We start from the raw sequence: 18,590 nt of genomic DNA on the forward strand, positions 1-18,590 counted from the left end.
CAACTGACGTATCTACCTCGTACGAGAGAGCCTTAGCTCCGTCCTGACCTCCATTTCACATTTCAGCGTGGCATGGCCCACGGCATGGCATGGGTATAGGGGGTGTGTGTCCTGGAGCGGGTCCTCATCATCTCCTGGAGGGCTGAGGGCGTGCAGGCACACCCCCTCTAATTCTCTTCTCTGGCCCCCCTGTCTCTGTCTCCAAGTGGTGCCCTGTGTCTTGCGCCCTGGCTGCCCTGGCTGGGCTGCTTCACCTCAGATTACCTTTTGGCTAGGAGCTTGAGCTGGGCTGGAGGCACAAACCAAACACCAGAGTGCCCTGGCCAGGAATATTAAAAGGGCAGCGACCTCCCTCTTCCCCACGACCCATCATTCACATCATCGACTCAATAAGAATCTATTCAGGCATTCTCTCTTGGCCTCTACTAGCTCACTTACATCAAATCAACTTACAAACACTCGAGCACTTACACTACTTACTACTACAACAACTACTACCACTTGATCGATACACTCGGATCAACTCAACCACCAAACACCATCTACACCATCTTGAACTGAGCTATCTATACTCGGTTCTCAAAATACATCAACCACATCAACTCGAAGCTATATCTTCAACTACCATCAACATGCCTGCTCAACGACCTTCGCAGCTTCCTCCCTGCCCCGGCCCCCCTCCCAACCGACCTCTGCCTGCTCTTCCCAAGCGAGGTTAAAGCATATCGACAGTATCGACAGTTAACCAGCATCTGTCTTGGGTTTCAGCCTCTTTCTCCGGGATCACGCAACCGCCACTACATGACACCAACAGGCAGGCTCTTGGCTTCAGCTCTTCTCGTCCTCGGTCACACAATGGCAAAGGACAAGGTTCGCCCGGCTCTTGCGACCTCCCGCGCCGCATATGCACATGCGAACTACGACTGAACCCCTACATGCACATAATCTATCATAACCACTCTGGGTTTTGGTATGCAATGCAAGCCGCCTGCATGCAAAAATACTACCGCCTTTCGACTGGTTCATCCGTCAAATCAAACAACCTGCTTTCACCGGATCTTCCTGGCCACTTTTGCCCAGGCATTTCGCGACCCGGTCTATTCACCAACATCGTCCCTTATGGCTGGACCGACCGGACTCTTCAACTTCACTTCTTTGCGTGCGCCCTTCACTAAGCGCATCACCGTTACAATACCCTTTATTACACTATCTAATAACCTTTTTATTACCACCCTTTCTCTACTTCGTTCATCACTATTTGGGAGGAATTTGTTCCACGGTCTTTCAAGGGAACTGTATCAATAGACAGGCATTATCACGGCGTCTCACAACATACACCGCATTGTTCCACTATCTTTGGCATTGCGCGCATGTGGGCTTATTGTTTTTATGATGAACACGTTGGTTGGGAACATAGATATCATTTGGGATGGGGGTTGGCTATTTACACCCGATTATCCTCAGGAGCAAATGGAATTACCTTATGTTTATGTCCACTGATCACTCAGTGTTGACGGAAATGGAACGAGATACCAGGATACTTTTTACGCGAACTCAATCAAACTTGAAATTGCCCCTAAACAAACAAGATCCGAAAGAGTGACCTTTGTCTCGCAACGATGACTCGAAATGCCTTGCCTTCTTTTTCACTTTTCATTTTTCTCTTACTTCCCGTGTCTCTCCTTTTGCGAATCTCCGGAGCCGGGAGTTGCTTGGCAGACGGGCCACTCCAGGGCTTGATTGCCTAAAAAGCGAAATGTCAATTGCGTTGCTCAAATCACCGTGACCCCCTGTCTCGATAGCGCCTCGTGATCTTGAGTATCCTTGCCCAGTACGTAGCTCCCTTGCATCGTACAATTTTTGTCATTGTTCATAAACTTGTGCCTAAGCTGGGTTTGGCTCCTGGGCATTGCCAGGCACAGGCACAGAAACAGCAGTTCGCTTGCCCTACATAGCAATCCTCATCCTTTGATGCCTACGCCGCGCTTCTGCAGCGTCGATCCGAACAGCTGACGCTCGCCTCAACGACAACTGAAACTTACAGGGCCCATTTACCAGGGGAGCCTGACTGCTTGCGCAATACATTACTACGGCTGCCCTGAAATGTCTAGCGATAGTAGTGATAATTGCCTTGTACTATCATGTCTTGCCCGTCTTCAACTGCGGCCGGACATGCCGTGGCTTACAAGGTAAGAAACCCGGCGCTGATCGTCTCCTTTTCCCCAAGTTGGAGATGTCACCGGGGGGAGGGGCAGACAAAGACGAGATTCATCAAATCGTCATCTTTTAGAGAGAAAAACTCGTTCGCTTCGCTTAGTTCTCCTCGAGGTGTGATCTGATCTCCCCCTAAAAGAGCCACCCAACGTTAGTACAAGGTACGGCACACTGCTGTAACTCTTGGTACGGAATGGCATCGGAATTACTCCAATGGCAATCCAGAGAACATTAGTGTTTTTCTTTGTCTTTTATGTCCGGCCCTGAGCCGGCGCGACGCCAGCGGGAGCCTCTCAGCCTTCACAACCGCAATTGGTTTGTTGGCCGACCCTACTCAAGTTGGTTGTCATCGAGTCCTGGTTCTAAGCAAAGAGTGAGACGGGATGATAGTTAGTTGGGTTCCAAGTCCAAGGTCAAGAGCCAGCCAACAGGTTGGGATGATTCATGATTGGTACCAGCTGAATGTGAAGAAACCCAAGTTCATGGTATTGGAGTTTTTGGCTTGCAGTAGTTTGCTTGCTTCAATTGTTTGCCTCTGCCACTCTAGGCTCTCATAGTGATAATCATGAAAAAGACGATCGTGCACATTGAAGAAAAAAAATGATGAAACAGGCGGTCACGCCCATCAAGGCTATGAGGCTGCTTATCTTTGACATATTTGGATCGTCTAATTGCCATGTGGCGAACATGGCCAAATCTTTTGCTCCATCACCCTCGTCATGTTCCTGTGCCTGTCTCAAAGATTGACGATCGCTGTCAATGTCCGTTCTGTTACCGCTTCAGGGGTCCGGGTGAAGATTACCGACAAAGGCCTGATTGTCCGTCGATATAAGGAGCTGGATGAAGATCGCTCGTTGCCATCGGCCCAATTACGCCATGGATGAATGGCACAAGCTAGCTGTAGTGAGCAGTGATTAGTGGTGCCTCAATACCTGGAGTTTAGGCTTTGTGGCATCGTACCCTTCCGCTCTGCTCTAGCGGTTGGTGTGAGTTTGTTGGTGAGACGTTCCCATCGATGTGGCTCATGTCGACCACTAGTATTTGAGAGCAGTTGTTGAAACACCAACGTACATACCGTAATCATTCAGCTCTTGTCCATCTTATCTATCTCCGAAATTCTGGGTTCTTGTTTGACATGTATTCGTCCACCCAGCAGCGAAATAACGCTGTGAGGTTGGTATGCAGATCAGACCTGATAGTTAAAGTATGCCTCCTGGATAGGAATATGATATGTCTCCGAAGTGGGTATAAGTGGCTTCAGGGACTCAGAACGGGAGAGTCAGTCACTTGTGACGAGGCAAAGACGTTTCCATGACATGAAAAGCCAATGGTCATGATACCAGATCAGGACAAGTACTTCGGGCTCGAACTTGGCCGACAGGACGGGAGGCTGTATCATGTTTGAAGCCCCATCCGAGGTGTGGATGCCAGACAAAATACTATAGAGATAGCCAAACTGAACCACGGAGAGAATTTAGAGTTCTGTCACGGTAAAGTAAAATGAACCTTTACGATGCAGTATTTTGTCACTGAACTACCTCAATAGTCACACCCGACGGATCCTGGGATCCTCATCCGTTTTTAGCGCGAAGCCTGAGCTGTCTCCGAAGTTTCGTAGCAGGCTGTATTAGGTACGCCTCAGGCTTCAGCCCCCCGCCTCCAGGCGCATCCAGCCGTACGAGCCTGAGCGCCACGCTGAGTGTTTCACACCAGGACACCAGCATCCTTCTTCTTCGTTTTGTCTATGCTCCATTTTGCAGTTCCAAGTGAAAGCTTCTGATCAGAGCATCGCTCTCGTCAAGTGTCATTACCTTCAGATCCGCCATGCTCTTAAGCTTGGCCGTACTGCATTAGAGCTGTCAGTAACTAGAGATCTAGAAGCAGCGACCAAAACGTACCATTCCTTGACCTGGGCGTCGGTCATCTTCAGACCAAGTTGGTCAACTCGACTCTTGATGGCATTCCATCCTGTAAGTCTAGACGTGAAGTGCACGCTGCAGTGTGTTACTTAGTGCTAGGGCGACAGGGTTACCTTTTGTCATAACTCACTATCTGCATAGCTGTTAGTCTTGAAAGCGTGGGGAACAAATAGTATAACTTGCCTTGACAAACCGAAATCCTCAGGCTTGAGGATCTCATACGTGGACGGGTCGTTGAGGATTGCCTTAGCATGGATGCCAGCCTGGTGTCTCGTTAATCAGATAGGCAGCAGGCCTCACTGGTGCTATATACCTTGTGCGTGAATGCGCAAAACCCTACAGCTCTTGTTAGTAAAGCTGCAGTGCTGTGTCAGAAGGGCAAGATAACATACCAGTAACTGGGTTGTTGAATGGCACGTTTACCTAGGACGCTGTTAGCTTGGCAACTTCTAAGACAGCCGAGCAATCATGGGTTCTGAGGTACCTCAACGCATTCTGCGACAAAGTCTTCGATCTTCTTGAGTTCTTGCAGTTTATACTTCGACAGAATATAGTCCCTAGAAGTCGGCATCATTCTAGCCATCTGTAATTTCGTCGAGTCAGACCATGACCAGGTTCAGAAAGACTATGAGTTTAACGCACAAGAGCTCCGAGTGGGGTAATGCCATTTCTTTCTCCCAGGCCGAGTACGGATGTGTCGACGTCTGTGCCGAAACAAGTTAGCCTGATATCCGCCCGTAAAGACGTCGTTGACAATTCGTTGGACCCGGAATCCCATCTCAAGGTTGCTTGTCCGACGCATGTTCTAGCTGTTCATAGAGGGAGTAAGTCCGTGAGGGTGAACTTACGTGTAGCGCCAGCCTCAAGGGCAGTAAATGCGTTCTTAAAATGATCAGCTTCTCCTCTCGAAGTAGGTTTCAAAAAATGTGACGAACCGCAACAGCACAGCCCGTATCATCGTGAAACTGTAACAGATTAGCCAAGTGGTATGCGAAGGGATTCACAGCAGCACATACGTGGACCTCGATATCGGTGGAGACACAACCTCGAAGAGTCCGGACAAGGTCCTGTGAATGGTTAGCATTGTGCAAACTAAAGGTGAACATGATCACCTACGTAAACCTGTCTTGGTGAAGCAAGGCCAACGGTATCTGCCACGCCTACCCTGTTGACGCCGACGTTGTTGACTGCGCGGTAGATTGAGAGCAAATCGACTAGATCAGACCTTCATACATGTTAGCACGACTGTTGAGTTTAGTTGGCCAACCCCCTTGAAGCGCCGTCAAGATATACATGAGAAGCCAAGCCTCTGGAGAAACGGATGCCACGGAGTCTGCCTCTCGCCTTGTTGGGCAAAGCAAAGCAGAGGCTCTAGGCCCGCAACCTAATGCGAGACAGAGCTCAGTCTGCACGAACGATCCTGCGCTATCCTCTAGGTCCTACCCAGCATGACCCTCTGAAGCCCAGATTCGAGCAGGGTAAATTGATTGGCCGACGATAGGGGTCGATATGATGGGACGTAAGACGCAACTCACCGGAAAGAATCTTCACTTGAGAAGCGGACCTCGCAGCCTCGGCTAAGCAACTGTTAGCTACTGTCTTCAAGCAGTCAGTAGTGCGCATACCTCTTAATATACTCAATGACCTCGATGGCCTGCTTGGTAATAGCAGTCATATTCTTGCCGCCGAGGGAATGTTCTCTGAGGAATTCTGATTCATGTCAGTCGGTCCTCGGACGAGCGATAGGTGTGTACTCACGGCTCGTTCCAATCACGACATCAACGCCGTCGACTCCACAGTCACACTTCAGGGTTTAGTAGGGTTTCGTCATGGGCAACTGATTCGGACGCGCATACCGCAAGTTTGGCATCCTGGAATATGTTAGTCGCTTACGCGCAAAGACCCGGAGCCTCTTCAACATAGTCATTTTCGGTGTGCTTACTTCTAGAGTACATCTGGTGTCTAAGCTATCTGTTAGAAGATGTGCCAGGAGCAGGGTCACAAGGAATTCACTGACGTGTTAGAATTTTAGCCTGTTGTCTCGTTAGCAGGTATCCTATCTTGTCCAATGGAGTTATTCTCGCCGCGTACCTTGAGGCCGAGCTTGCAGATAGCTTCACAGTCGTCCCGGGATTGTGCTATAATCGGTCAGCACTGAGATCTAACGAGAAGCAGGGTTAACGCACGACTGGCAGCCGGGTTCGTAAGCTCCAAATAGTCGACTCCGAAGGCATCGCCGCTAGGTGTTAATGTTGTTGCTGGAATATCAGGGCGAGGAGGTGTCATACAGCATTTTCGCGCTGTGAACAAGACCACGTTAGCACATACAACGAGGGTCAGATTCCGCCTTCCACATACATCTTGATCTTCGTCTCCGTCGAGAAGTACGCATTGGCGAATTGCTCTCCTTCCCTTTAAACTAGTCAATAACACTCCTCTGCATTCTTCTTCTGCTTCTTTTCATACCTTAGGGTCGACTCGATGATCTTGAAGTTGCGCACATTGCTGAGGAGGTCGTTGATGCTCGAATAGGGATTCGTCGCTGTATTGCTGGAAATGGACATCGTGGGAAATAGGCCGCTCTTAGCGACGATGGAAATTGATGTCTGGAATCGATGGGAACCTAGTTCAGCTCGATTCGACTTTGATTCGAATTCTATTCGCAGGAGATAACCGTCGCGCAGTCCTGGTTCAGCAGTGTGTTGATGCTGTCGATGCGTATTTATACAGGCCGTAAGAGTTTTCAAGAGTCATGGAATCCGATCGGCCATAGGTAAGTGACGCAGACGGACCACAAGTTCCGTAATCCACTTACCCCGCCTGTGGGGAGTACTAGCCCTGGAGAGGTACCTATTTTGAACCAATCACGGTTTGCATCGCCACTGGGCCCGTCCGATATCGCCGTAAACCTACGCACCTTGTGCTGGAGCGGCACGTATCCTGTGTGTATCATCACTTCTAGCTTGGGGTGACTCGAGATGCTATATAGGAACATTGTCGCAGCCTCTTGCGGGTCTCACAGCTTCTGCAGCTCAAATAAATAGATGGCCTATTGTAGGGCTTCTTAAGTCCAGATGGAGGCATCTGTTTAGGGAGTAGATCTCGAACATACCTTAGGTACACAGCGTGGTGTTCACGCTATACATACCTAAGTAGGGCGGCTGGCTTCGCAGAGTCCCACTGAAGCACGCGGACATAACCCCCTTGAACGGAATAGGATCCTGAGCCTCTCTTGTCCGTCTTGCCCGTCTTGCCTCTCTTCATACAACGCTCCCAACAACTCAATTCAAGCCGACTTTTTGATTGGCTTGACTTGGGGGGGAGGTCCGGCTTGGATTGGCTACAAATCAGCCAATCAGAATTGAATTGAATTGACTGACTTGCGAGACTTTAGTATATCCTAATTAGGTTAGTCTGGCTCTGCAGGGACCTTTTTTTCTGCTGACTAATAAGTTAAGATAAGATAAGAAAACCTACCCTAAATCTAAAAGAATTTCTAAAAAGAAAGAGGTAAAAGGTACTTATATATTACTAATTTTACCTGCTGACTTGTTGACTTGCAAGTCAGGACCTAGGTACCTTAGACTTGACTTGTGGCCTTTTTTCCTGACTTGCAAGTCAGGGGGTCGGACTTGAATTGAGTTGAACGACTTGAATTATTGGGAGCGTTGTCTTCATAGGGTAACTCAATTCTTTGTGCATTAATCCTCGTATAGCTTCAGCCCCCGAATGTCCGTTCTTTAGTTTTAGTGACTCATAGTCTTTTTTATCGCTCTCCCACCAGGTGTTCCGTACTACCCCGCGATTGCAGTGGCTCTCCGCCGGTTAACCCACGTCGCACTGCCCCCCGAGTCGCCTCCCACACGGTACTCCATGCCGGAGTCGCCATCTGTCGCGTAGCTTAGTTCTCGTTGTCAGCCTCGTCGCCCGAAATCACCATAAGCATATTTATTCCCTTCGTCCTCGGTCTTGGCAACGGCATGCGTAGTCACGGTCGAGGGGCCACCTGATTCGCCTCCACCATCTATTCCATCTTGCTTCTCATTACTAACAGTCTAAAAGCTTAGTCAATATATAAATACTAACATGGTCTTAATTAGAGACATACTTTCTTTTCCCAGTTGAAGAAATCCAGGATCTGTCTCTGCGAAACGGTAGCCATTTCCTCTGGCTGCCACTCAGACCCGCGACTCTCCACAGGATTGCATAGGCTATCGAATTTGTCGAGCACCAGCTTTGTCTGCTGGCAGTCAACGAGCGCACGATGATTGCGCCCGCAAAGCTTATGACGAGGGTAAAAGACAGAAAAGATAATCTCTAGTTTCAGAGGGAAAATTCGAAACCCGGATGGCGCTGGCAGTTGCTGGTGGCGAAGGACCTGGAGTAGCGGAATGCAATTATCATTGCTTGGCAGGATATCGCTATAACCACCAGTCGCAAGGAAGTTTCTCAAAATTTATAGGTCAATCTTTGATTGATGGTAGACAAGAAAGACTGATTTCTTCAAGATGCCAACTTTCTGAAGTTCAGACGCAACTTCATGCACATTCATTCGCTAGGTCAAAGGACCAGACACTGAGTCGAATTTATTCGTTATTCGGTGGCTCATACGCTACTTGATAGCGGCTGGGAGCCCATTTGAAGCTGAGCTGTATGGATTGCTTGCTATACGGGACCCTTCAGGATGCTTCACTAGAGTGTTAATTAATATTCGGCCGTAAACACGATCAATAATTGCAATCTCAAAAGGCTGCTGAGAGGAGGGCGAGAACTCATTGTCCAGTATAACAAGGTCCGATGACGGCCGCTTGCCATCTCGAATCTCTTGAACACGATCCTGGATAGCCTGGTAGTTATGAGTATAGGTCCATTGCTTTCTCACAGCAATCTGCATCGCTGCCTCTAGAGCCGGAAGGCTCCCCATCCACTCATTAGTATGCCAGTCCAGAGTTATCTGGTAGACATGTTCAAGACACTTATTCAAACCAGAGAGCATACGATTATTGCAAGCCTCAGCATCGCATATTTGGTCACCTGACATGGTGTTTAGCGTTATCTAGGGATCAATAAATCTCCGCAGCACCCAGAGAGCCGAACAGTATACACAACGGCTTAAGAGTCCGAGGGTCTTGATTGTCTTCTGTTTCGACAGTACATCATCTCTCAAGTTATTTAAAGTAAAATAAGCCGTGTTAAAGTCGATAACAGTATCGAAAGGACTGGTCTCACAGAGCTCTCCATCAAACGAGCTAGCACGTAGTCCTATACACCAAAGGCCAAGTTTTAAGAACGATACTCAGGCATGCTTATTATTGCCTTCACTCAACAGTCAGCAAACAAGATTCCCACAAGGTGCGCAACTAGAATCTAGGTGCTTACGCCAAAACCCAATATTCTGAGTGTAGATAGACTTTTGCAAAGAACCAATGTTGCTCTTGATCTCATCTGGATTGGCTAAGTTTGGCTTATCAAGTACACTTAGACTGTCCGCATTCAGTTAACACTTAGATATGGCATACGCTCTTAAAAGTTAAGAGAATAGAGGGAGGCACCCAGGTCCTCCCCATGGAGGTACGTATGAGGGAACCATCTCGCGTAGACATTCCGCACCAGAGGTAGCAACGCCCGGTATTACATGGGAATTTAGCCAGTAGGCCTTGGCTCCCCGCTCGTCAAATCGGCGCTTAGCAATTGCAAAGGAGCAAGTCAGATGCCTCAAGCAGATATAGACCGCTGTAGCTGTATGTGATTCTCCCCAGGTGTGCTTCCAGACATCCCAGGCTGTTGCAAAGCGGTCTTTACAATAGGGACGTAGACAGGTGCACCGGAGGTTATGGATCCGAGTATGTTCATTCAGGTAAGAAGTAGTTATAAAGGGCTTATCGCACCCTTCGTATTCACAAGGGTATCGAACGCTCTCGTGAACAGCTTTGATATGATTCCTCAGTCCAGATTTGGATTCATAGGTCTTGTCGCACTCTACGTGTTCACATAGGTAAGTGTCCCCCCTATGATTATTCTTGACATGTCTTCTTAGTGCACTGGTGGCTGTATAGGTCTTGTCGCACCCTTCGCGTTCACATGGGTATCTTGCGCCCCCATGACTGCTTTTGATGTGCTCTCTCAGTGTATAAGCGGCTGTATAGGTTTTGTCGCACCCTTCGTGTTCACATGGGTATCTGACCGCATAGATAAGTAGAAATCTGCGCTGTAGATGGAGGGACTGAAGCTGAGCAAGAGCGGCGGTGCTAACTAGGTAGGTAAGGTAACCAGCCTGGGCTGCCTGGGTTTCGTGGTAGACTACCTTAGTAGGTACCTATAGACGAACTAAGGTACCTTACCCTATGGAGCGATACTGAGGTGGGCGCGAAAATCAATCACGTGGCTACGCGCTGTCACTCATAGCGGGCGGGGCATTCTATTAGGCGCTGCTAGGCTCGTCGAATAGAGACAAGAACGACCACGAGGCTGGCGTTTGTGAAGCCTTCCAGAGTTCCCCGGCCTCGAGGATCAACTAAGTTCTACTTGGTGATATTGGCGTATCGCCACGAGATCTATCACAAAACTCTATACCGTCTGCCCGCCTCAGACTACCGCGCGCTTCTGCTACTGCGGACTGAATTCCGCAAAACAACCTTTGCTTTCGGGAGCACATGACGTCTGTGGTATAACTACAGACAACCTGGGATAGCTTCACAGCCTCATCATCGGACCCTGGCCAGCCATGTTAGACCTTCACGTATGGGGTTCCGCCTTTGGCCTCCCGTCCATTGACCCCGAGTGCTTTGCTATCATCACATACCTGCACAGCAGCCTCCCTGTATCAGCCTGGCGCCTGATTCCTAGCAACGATCCTTCCGTCAGCCCGTGTAGTATGGCTTACCATTACCGCTGCCTTGACTGAACCCTGTCTTGCTGACCGTTGCAACCAGATACACTACCAGCACTGTATCATGAGGGCGTATGGGTATCAGGCTTCGGTCCTATTGTCGAGTACTTGACTGACAAGTCTATCGGTGACAATCTGGATGCTGGCCTGACCGACATTCAGCAGGCTGATCGTGCTGCATATGCTGCCTTCTTGTCTGCACACGCGGCTCCCTTGCTGGATCTTTCACTCTATGTCTCCGCTGCCAACTGGTCAGCCACAACTCGGCCCGCCTTCAGCACTCTATTATCTTTCCCATTGACATGGACAGTTCCGCCACTGCTCCGTGCCAAGGCTGTTAAACGTGTTGAGCACCTGGGCTTTGCTGATATGGATACTGACTTTGACCCCAATGGCGGCCTTCACCTATCCTCTGGGAGAGATGCTTTACCAGAGACATTCCGCAAGCACATTCCTGTGAGGACAAAGAAGACTATTCATGAAGAAATGACCCCTGAACAAGCAGTTCTTATACGGTTATATGGAATCACAGAAGACTGCCTCACTGTGTTAGACGACTTCCTTGACGGAGGACCCGAGGAGAAGATGCATGGTTTCTTCAATGGTACAGGAATGTCATCTTTGGACTGCTTGGCGTTTGGCTATCTCGCGTTGATGCGTGATGCTCCCGTACCAAGATCTTTCCTAAAAGATTGGCTCATGAAAAAGACACCTCGGCTGTCCACGTTTGTTGACAGGATGAAGACAAGATGTCTGGACAAGTCCAAACTCTTGCCATGGGTTGAGCCTGGTAATAACACCGTGTTCCGCATTGGAAGCCGAACTCTTGACAGCATCCTTCACAACGTTCCTGGTCTGGGCGACGAGTATGCGACCGAAGTACGAAGACGTGCTGAAGGAGGTATCACTGGCATTGATGCCAGATCCCTCATGTTGGCGTTGAGTCTTCTTGCCACAGGTGCAGCTCTTGGCTATGGCTACCACACATACAAGGCACTACAGCCATTCGGATCACGGATACAAGTGTGGCATTCACACAAAAACTATTCCAAACTCAGCGAGTTTGGTGCCCTGGGTTCCATGTTAGGCAGTGTATTAGGAGGACCAGTGGAAGCACCTAGACCTTCTCATCCGTCAAACCAGGCTCGGTTCGTTGAGACTGATACAGACGTGGACTAGAAATGATGATAACGATGTAAAATTATTGTACATTTGTATAATAGACAAACCACTTTCAAATACCCTCCATCAGAGGGATAACTCCAAAGGACGTTCCCTTCCCGTGATCTAGATGTTGCGAACTATTTATCATATCTTTCTGTAGGGCTATCAGACCCTCTGCCACTTTGTGGCTTCACATGGAATCTCATTGTATCATGATTTATATCTGTCTGATCTCTTTGCCAACCATCTCAGGTCGCTCAATTTCCCACTCATCTCGCAACACGGCGAATGTGAGATCTGTCACCAACAGACTCTGACCCAAACTCCACACAAGAGTGATGGCATAGAAAAAATTGGCGTTGCCACTCCCTGCATAGATCCAGAGGTGGTAAAAGGCTGGCCCAAGGAATGTTGCGTACAGCAGCGTAGAGGTGGTAACAAAAGCGTACCGCATGAGGGGGAAAACATGTCGGAACAGAGGGACCACAGACAGGAAGAGGCTGGCATCTGCAAGCGAAGGATAAGGCTTGAAGATGGAGAAAATGCCCAGTAGGATGGTCAATACAGCCAATGGCTGGGGTCGGAGACGGATAGAGAGGGCTGCGGGATAAGCTGCAAGATGCAGCCAGAACACGCCAAGGAAGAAAGCTCTAAACGAGTCAAACATCTCAATGAAGAAATACCACCACAGTCCTACGTTAGGTGTGAGATCCGACAAGGTCAATTGGATGCCATATGTGCGAGCCAGGAACTCCCAGGAGTTGTTGGCAAGCAAAAAAGACATGCCCAATAACGAAACCACGCACCCCAGCACAACAGCTACATTAGTAGCTGCAAACTTAGTGATGCAAGCAATCCTACGCTTCTCAACTTGGCAATCATAGGCAAGGAGAACAAGCGGAGGGAGGAGCAGGATAGGGTACATAGACAAATAAGATGCGAAAGAGATTGCGACCATGGTGTTGAAAGGAGATCCTTGGAGAGCTTTGGCGATGGCAAGAAGAATGGCACAGTTGGTGAAGACGCCTGTCGATCGTCCTATACATGTCGCAATGGTGTATGGGTTGAACAAGAAGCTGGCGCCTATTAGTTCTGATACATGAAGCTCTGAGTCAAGATACCCCTTACCCAGCAGCAATTGCAGCACTACCAAACCTATTGGCACGGCGCGGCGATGTGAATAGCTTCGAGTTGCCCGCGACACCCGATTCGGCAATTTTATACAGAGCCTCGGCGCTGAGGAGGTCGACGGCGATGTAGAGTAGGTGTGTGAAGATGGGCCAGCTCTTTACGTCGGGGAGCAGCGAGAACAAGGGCAACAGAAGAGGAGCTTGGTGGAAGACACCACCATCGTATGGCGAGACATTGTTCGTATATAGGAATAGGCCTTCTTGTACTTGAGGATTTGTAAGTAAGCTAAGTTCGATGCTCGTTATGCGACGACCGTTTGAGACTTACATCGCTTGAAGCTTGTGACGGGGGTGGATATCTCGACGCGACCTGTTAGAAGATCGGGCAGGCCAGGGAAAGCAAGGAATAAGATAAGTCGGAGCAGGGCAGCGCCGGCGAACACGCTGGCTTTGCCTCGCAATGTCATTGTGTCTGACATTGCATCCCTCCAGTGAATATTGTTGGTATAAACAGCCTGTTCTGGAGGAGGTTCGCGATAGTTACAGTTGAATTGGAGGCCACTTGGCTGGTTGAGCTCCCTCCACCTTCGGGATGTGCCTGCGCCGGGAGAGGGGCCGCTGGAAGAGCCGCTGGAGCTTTTCGCCAGAGCTCGATAATAGCTCCACTGTATTCGCTGAATTGGCGATGCCAGGTGCTGCAAATGCGCTTAAGGGTGCTGAGCATGCCCCCGGGCGGTGAGCGTCCCCCCATCCAATGAAAAGTCTCCGTCTGTGGTCTAGCGTGAGATCAAGGCGGTACAACCTGGCATAAAATTTCACGTCGGAAAAAAAAGTTGAAAGATTGTTAGGAAAAAGTGCCCCGCTGGTTTCGCAGAGAGATACAACCAACCACCAACACTACCACATCTCCAATCAACAATGCCTCGGATAAAGAAGAAGGGAAAGGCCGGCGCGGCCAAGAACTACGTTACTCGAAACCAGGCGATTCGAAAACTTCAGATCAGCCTTCCCGACTTCCGAAAGCTGTGCATTTGGAAGGGAATATATCCTCGCGAGCCCCGAAGCAGAAAGAAGGTTTCCAAGTCTTCCACCAGCTCAACTACCTTCTACTACACCAAGGACATCCAGTATCTGCTCCACGAGCCGCTGCTCCAGAAGTTCCGCGACCAGAAGGTTCTTGAGAAGAAGATCTCTCGTGCGCTCGGTCGAGGCGATGTCACCGACGCCGCTCGCCTAGAGGGCAATGCCTCGCGACCTGAGAAGACAGGAAAGCCTCGCTATACTCTTGACCATGTCATTCGTGAGCGCTATCCCACATTTATTGATGCTATCCGAGACCTTGATGACTGCTTGTCAATGCTCTTTTTGTTCGCCAACTTGCCTTCCACCTCCTCGGTTCCCGCTAAGATGATTGCCCGTTGCGAGCGCCTGTGCCTTGAGTTCCAGCACTACCTCATTGTGTCGCAGAGCGTTACCAAGTCGTTCCTCTCCATCAAGGGTATCTACTATCAGGCAAACATCCAGGGCGAGGAGGTCCTCTGGCTGGTCCCTTACAAGTTCAACCAGCGCGTCGTTGGCGATGTCGACTTCCGTATCATGGGCACCTTTGTTGAGTTCTATATGACCCTCCTCGGCTTCGTCAACTTCCGACTGTACACCTCTCTTGGCCTCAAGTACCCCCCCAAGTTCGACCAGGCTAAGGACGAGGCTGGCGCTGAGCTCGGTGCTTTCACCCTTGAGGGCAAGACCTTGGTTGGTGCCGACGGGAAGGAACAGAAGACATTGGAGGCTGCTGAGCACAAGCCTGACCCCAAGGTTCAAGCTGCTGTCAACAAAGTTATCAAGAAAATCAAGGGCAACGATGATGATGAGTCGACAACAACGTCCGAGAACCAGGTCGAGGGCGAGGTCCAAGAGGCCGGTGTAATCGATAAGTTTGAGCCAGCAGTCTCTGGTGGCGATATTCTGCCCCAGCCTTCTAACACCGGAAACAACCCCAACAGCCTCTTCTCCAACCTCACCATCTACCTGTCCCGCGAAACCCCACGACAACCCCTCGAATTCCTCCTCAAGTCCTTCGGCTGCAGACGTGTTGGCTGGGACGCTGTTCTCGGCGACGGTGCTTTCACCACCAACGAGCTTGACCCAAATATCACTCACCAGATCGTTGATCGACCTCCTATCCAGGCTTCTGCTGATGATGAGGCTGATGGCGACGACAACCAGACATCACAGAAGCTTGCTGCCAACCGACGAGTTCCAGGACGAACATACATCCAGCCTCAATGGGTTTGGGACAGCGTCAACGACGGCGAGCTGAAGGAGCCTCATCTGTATGCTCCTGGGGCTGATCTTCCTCCCCATCTGAGCCCCTTCGTGAGGAACGTCCAGGGTGCATATGATCCCACTGTTCCTCTGGAGGAGCAAGAGCCTGAGGCTGAGGCCATTGAGGCCCAGAGCGATGGCGAGGATGAGGTTGACGATACTGCTGAGGGTATGGATGTGGCTGATTCTGATGAGGGAGAGGGAGACGAGGGAGACGAGGGAGACGAGTTTGGCGGCTTCTCTGCAGACGAGCAGGAAGAGGAAGAGGAAGAGGAAGAAGATGTCGAGCAACGGCAAGACGAGCTTGAGGCTGAGCTCACTGGTGGTGCTGTCAAGTCCAAGACTACGAACGCCAAGGCCAAGGCTAAGGAGGACGCTCGCAAGGCCCTTACCAAGAAGGCTCGCGAAGAGGCTGAGGATCTGGAGCGTGCGAAGGGTATGCTCAGCAAGAAGAAGAGAAAGCTGTACGAGCAGATGGTGTACACAAACAACAAGAAGAGTGCTGAGGACCAGAAGCTACGGGCCAAGAGGAGAAAGTTCGAAAAGGAAAAGGCTACCAAGGGCAAGGGCAAGGCTTAGGCGTAATGTTAAGGCACTGTTTTATACCATTCCTATAGATTTTAAGTTGTACGCGATTAAAAGCATTTATTGAGTTGGTTATACGCAAATTTGTGCTGAGCGAATGCTGTGTTAGTGAATGTTGTTGTCTCAAGTGGATAGATATAGTAGTAGCCTGGCTTCTACTTTGCGACGCACTCTGAAAAAAACTTGAACTTCTCAACTCACCACAAATACTGGCTCAACCCTTCCTGACAGAATTCTACCCGCGGATAATGTGATTACTGGAGATTAATCTACACCTGAGTAATTATATTTACGTATCATTGTTACTCGTCTTTCCGGCGAGATGGAAGCAAGCGCTACAGCCTGGGAGTTGGACAGCGATGAGATCGCCTCCATCGCTTCGGAGGACTTGCACGAACATAGACCGAATCGCTGGACGGGCGCTAAATCGACATGGCGCACTCTGACGGAAGAGGACAGGCTTCTCTGGCAATCAATGAAGCAGATTCAAGATCAGGATCTCGCGGTGCATTTATACAATGCATTTGCGCTAAAGCGACGAGGCCGGAATCCGGAGACAGCGCAGGATTTGGTCGTCAGAACAGTGAGTCGATATCATCTTTTATGCCGCAATTGGGCAGAATACACTGACGATGGATGGAAATTAAGGAATCTGGTGAAGAAGGCGTTTGGGCACCGCCCAAGGCATGGACTGCATGGCCGCTCAAACATAAACATGTGCCCAAGGAGTGCTTCACCAATGAACAGCCCGACGAAGATGACCATTTCACATTCCGCAAAAAGGAAGAGATACTACCCAGTACTGAGCTTGAAGAGGAAATATCTGCCACTATCTTGAGAACTGCCAAACGTCGATTCCGCAGGAGGAAGAGCAAGATGGCCAAACCGTCCATCGAAGATGAGATCACGCCTCCACATAACGAGAGCAGCAACAGCACGCCTGATCCTATGTCTCGCGAGTCTTCTGCCAAGCCCGACACTGATGAAGCTAAAGGAGAAGGTGAAGACGAAAAGATGGCTGTCGATGAAGAAGATAGTCGGCGTATACGTCGCGATCCAAAAACTTATGAACCAGTCGAGTCTACAAATGACGAGGCATCCTTTGCCCTTTTACGTCCATCAACGCGACACATTTTATCACAGCTGGACAATACACTAAGAATACTTCATAATTCACGCATTACAGGCACGAATTATCTTTCTGATTCTTCAACTGAAGAGGAGTCAGATAACCATAGCCAGAGTGGACAAAAGAGGTCTCGTGGTCGACCACGAAAAAATCTACATGAGGTTGAAACATCCGCATCTACCTCACCATCAGGAGCTGGTAAAACCAGCAGACGAGGTCGCCCCCGAAAAGTCCATGTCCCTCTTGCTGGAGAATCACATGAAGAGATGCTTCAACGTGTTGCTCGTGAATCTCATCGAAAGATCCCGTCGACGCTGGAAGACAGAGATGCAGCTTTTGAGGAGTGGATCCGCAAAGGTGACGAGATCATTGAGCGAGAGCGATCACGATCTCTATCTTTAAAACGAGCGACTTCTCAAGGGACGGAGACGGGGGATGAATCAATGTCAGGAACAAACGTTGAACGGAAGCTCTTGAGATGGGGCTTGCGTGATTGGAGCGACGTGCTAGGCGCAGCTGCTATAGCAGGTTTCCCGGGCGGTGTCATTGCGAGAGCAACACGAAGATGTGCTGATTTGTTTGGTGAGGGAATGGTAGTGAGGACCCTGAACGAAGTGCCAGCCACCAACAAGAAAGGCACCACTTCCGTCGAGTATCGCCCTGAGCCTATCCAGCTATCCTACTCGGATGAAGAAGCCGATGACGAAAGCGATGATGCCGCAGATCTCATACAGCGCCGTATCGCATCTCGTCAAGCCTCTCTCGCATACTCAAGTCGCAGCCCAGACTCTGTTAGAAGCCCCAGCCGTCACTCGACACGCTCTCCAGGACCAACATCAGCCATCCGGTCTCCAAGCTCCCGCTCCCGCTCCAACTCTGCAGGGGGAATGTTGTTTTGCCCAATTCCCTCGTGCGACCGCGCAGCACAGGGTTTCGGGCGCAAAGCAAACCTTCGCCGGCATATGGAGCTTATACATCAGGGACAGACGGAAGAGCTTGACAGTGACGAGGAGGTTGCAGGTGGTGTGCATGTGGATGGCTTCCTCAAGCCTATAGTGCCAGGAAGGGGCTGGAGAGGCGAGGACACTATGCAGAGGAAAAGGAAGAGATTCTACGGTGATAAACCTGGGATGAGTCGTGAGACGAGCTATGATGAAGAGGATTTATCTTCATGAAACAGGTGTAATTCAGAGTGCCACTGTTGTTCAACATTCTTCTGGCCTAGTACCAAGGCA

The 18,590-nt window shown here is 49.8% G+C and overlaps 6 protein-coding genes; 3 read left to right on the plus strand and 3 right to left on the minus strand.

The window, feature by feature from the left end:
* Positions 1 to 3,956: 3,956 nt before the first annotated feature.
* On the minus strand, positions 3,957 to 6,697 carry FFUJ_00552 (probable homocitrate synthase, mitochondrial precursor; the record flags this gene model as incomplete). XM_023573166.1 has 23 exons in its annotated part: positions 3,957 to 4,059; positions 4,113 to 4,208; positions 4,260 to 4,266; positions 4,327 to 4,396; positions 4,447 to 4,469; positions 4,526 to 4,556; positions 4,618 to 4,716; positions 4,776 to 4,837; positions 4,982 to 5,015; positions 5,069 to 5,098; positions 5,150 to 5,200; positions 5,250 to 5,358; positions 5,669 to 5,710; positions 5,759 to 5,843; positions 5,892 to 5,937; positions 5,990 to 6,004; positions 6,076 to 6,095; positions 6,151 to 6,166; positions 6,225 to 6,271; positions 6,320 to 6,372; positions 6,422 to 6,433; positions 6,492 to 6,545; positions 6,600 to 6,697. The coding sequence occupies 23 exons, from the start codon at positions 6,695 to 6,697 to the stop codon at positions 3,957 to 3,959; spliced, it is 1,203 nt and encodes a 400-aa protein (XP_023425535.1).
* Positions 6,698 to 8,047: 1,350 nt separating this feature from the next.
* FFUJ_00551 (uncharacterized protein) lies at positions 8,048 to 9,174 on the minus strand (the record flags this gene model as incomplete). XM_023573167.1 has 3 exons in its annotated part: positions 8,048 to 8,188; positions 8,242 to 8,581; positions 8,750 to 9,174. 3 exons carry the CDS (start codon positions 9,172 to 9,174, stop codon positions 8,048 to 8,050), a joined length of 906 nt encoding a protein of 301 aa, XP_023424934.1.
* A 1,683-nt stretch (positions 9,175 to 10,857) lies between these two features.
* On the plus strand, positions 10,858 to 12,201 carry FFUJ_00550 (uncharacterized protein; the record flags this gene model as incomplete). XM_023573168.1 has 2 exons in its annotated part: positions 10,858 to 11,005; positions 11,066 to 12,201. 2 exons carry the CDS (start codon positions 10,858 to 10,860, stop codon positions 12,199 to 12,201), a joined length of 1,284 nt encoding a protein of 427 aa, XP_023424935.1.
* Positions 12,202 to 12,403: 202 nt separating this feature from the next.
* FFUJ_00549 (related to cell division control protein CDC91) lies at positions 12,404 to 13,783 on the minus strand (the record flags this gene model as incomplete). XM_023573169.1 has 3 exons in its annotated part: positions 12,404 to 13,262; positions 13,315 to 13,582; positions 13,645 to 13,783. The coding sequence occupies 3 exons, from the start codon at positions 13,781 to 13,783 to the stop codon at positions 12,404 to 12,406; spliced, it is 1,266 nt and encodes a 421-aa protein (XP_023425459.1).
* Positions 13,784 to 14,234: 451 nt separating this feature from the next.
* Positions 14,235 to 16,220, plus strand: FFUJ_00548 (related to pescadillo development protein; the record flags this gene model as incomplete). Its single annotated transcript, XM_023573170.1, has 1 exon — positions 14,235 to 16,220. The coding sequence occupies one exon, from the start codon at positions 14,235 to 14,237 to the stop codon at positions 16,218 to 16,220; it is 1,986 nt and encodes a 661-aa protein (XP_023424936.1).
* A 328-nt stretch (positions 16,221 to 16,548) lies between these two features.
* FFUJ_00547 (uncharacterized protein) lies at positions 16,549 to 18,530 on the plus strand (the record flags this gene model as incomplete). XM_023573171.1 has 2 exons in its annotated part: positions 16,549 to 16,809; positions 16,875 to 18,530. 2 exons carry the CDS (start codon positions 16,549 to 16,551, stop codon positions 18,528 to 18,530), a joined length of 1,917 nt encoding a protein of 638 aa, XP_023424937.1.
* Positions 18,531 to 18,590: the final 60 nt, after the last annotated feature.

This window comes from Fusarium fujikuroi, chromosome FFUJ_chr01, assembly GCF_900079805.1.
Source record: "Fusarium fujikuroi IMI 58289 draft genome, chromosome FFUJ_chr01".
NCBI classification, from domain to species: Eukaryota; Fungi; Ascomycota; class Sordariomycetes; order Hypocreales; family Nectriaceae; genus Fusarium; species Fusarium fujikuroi.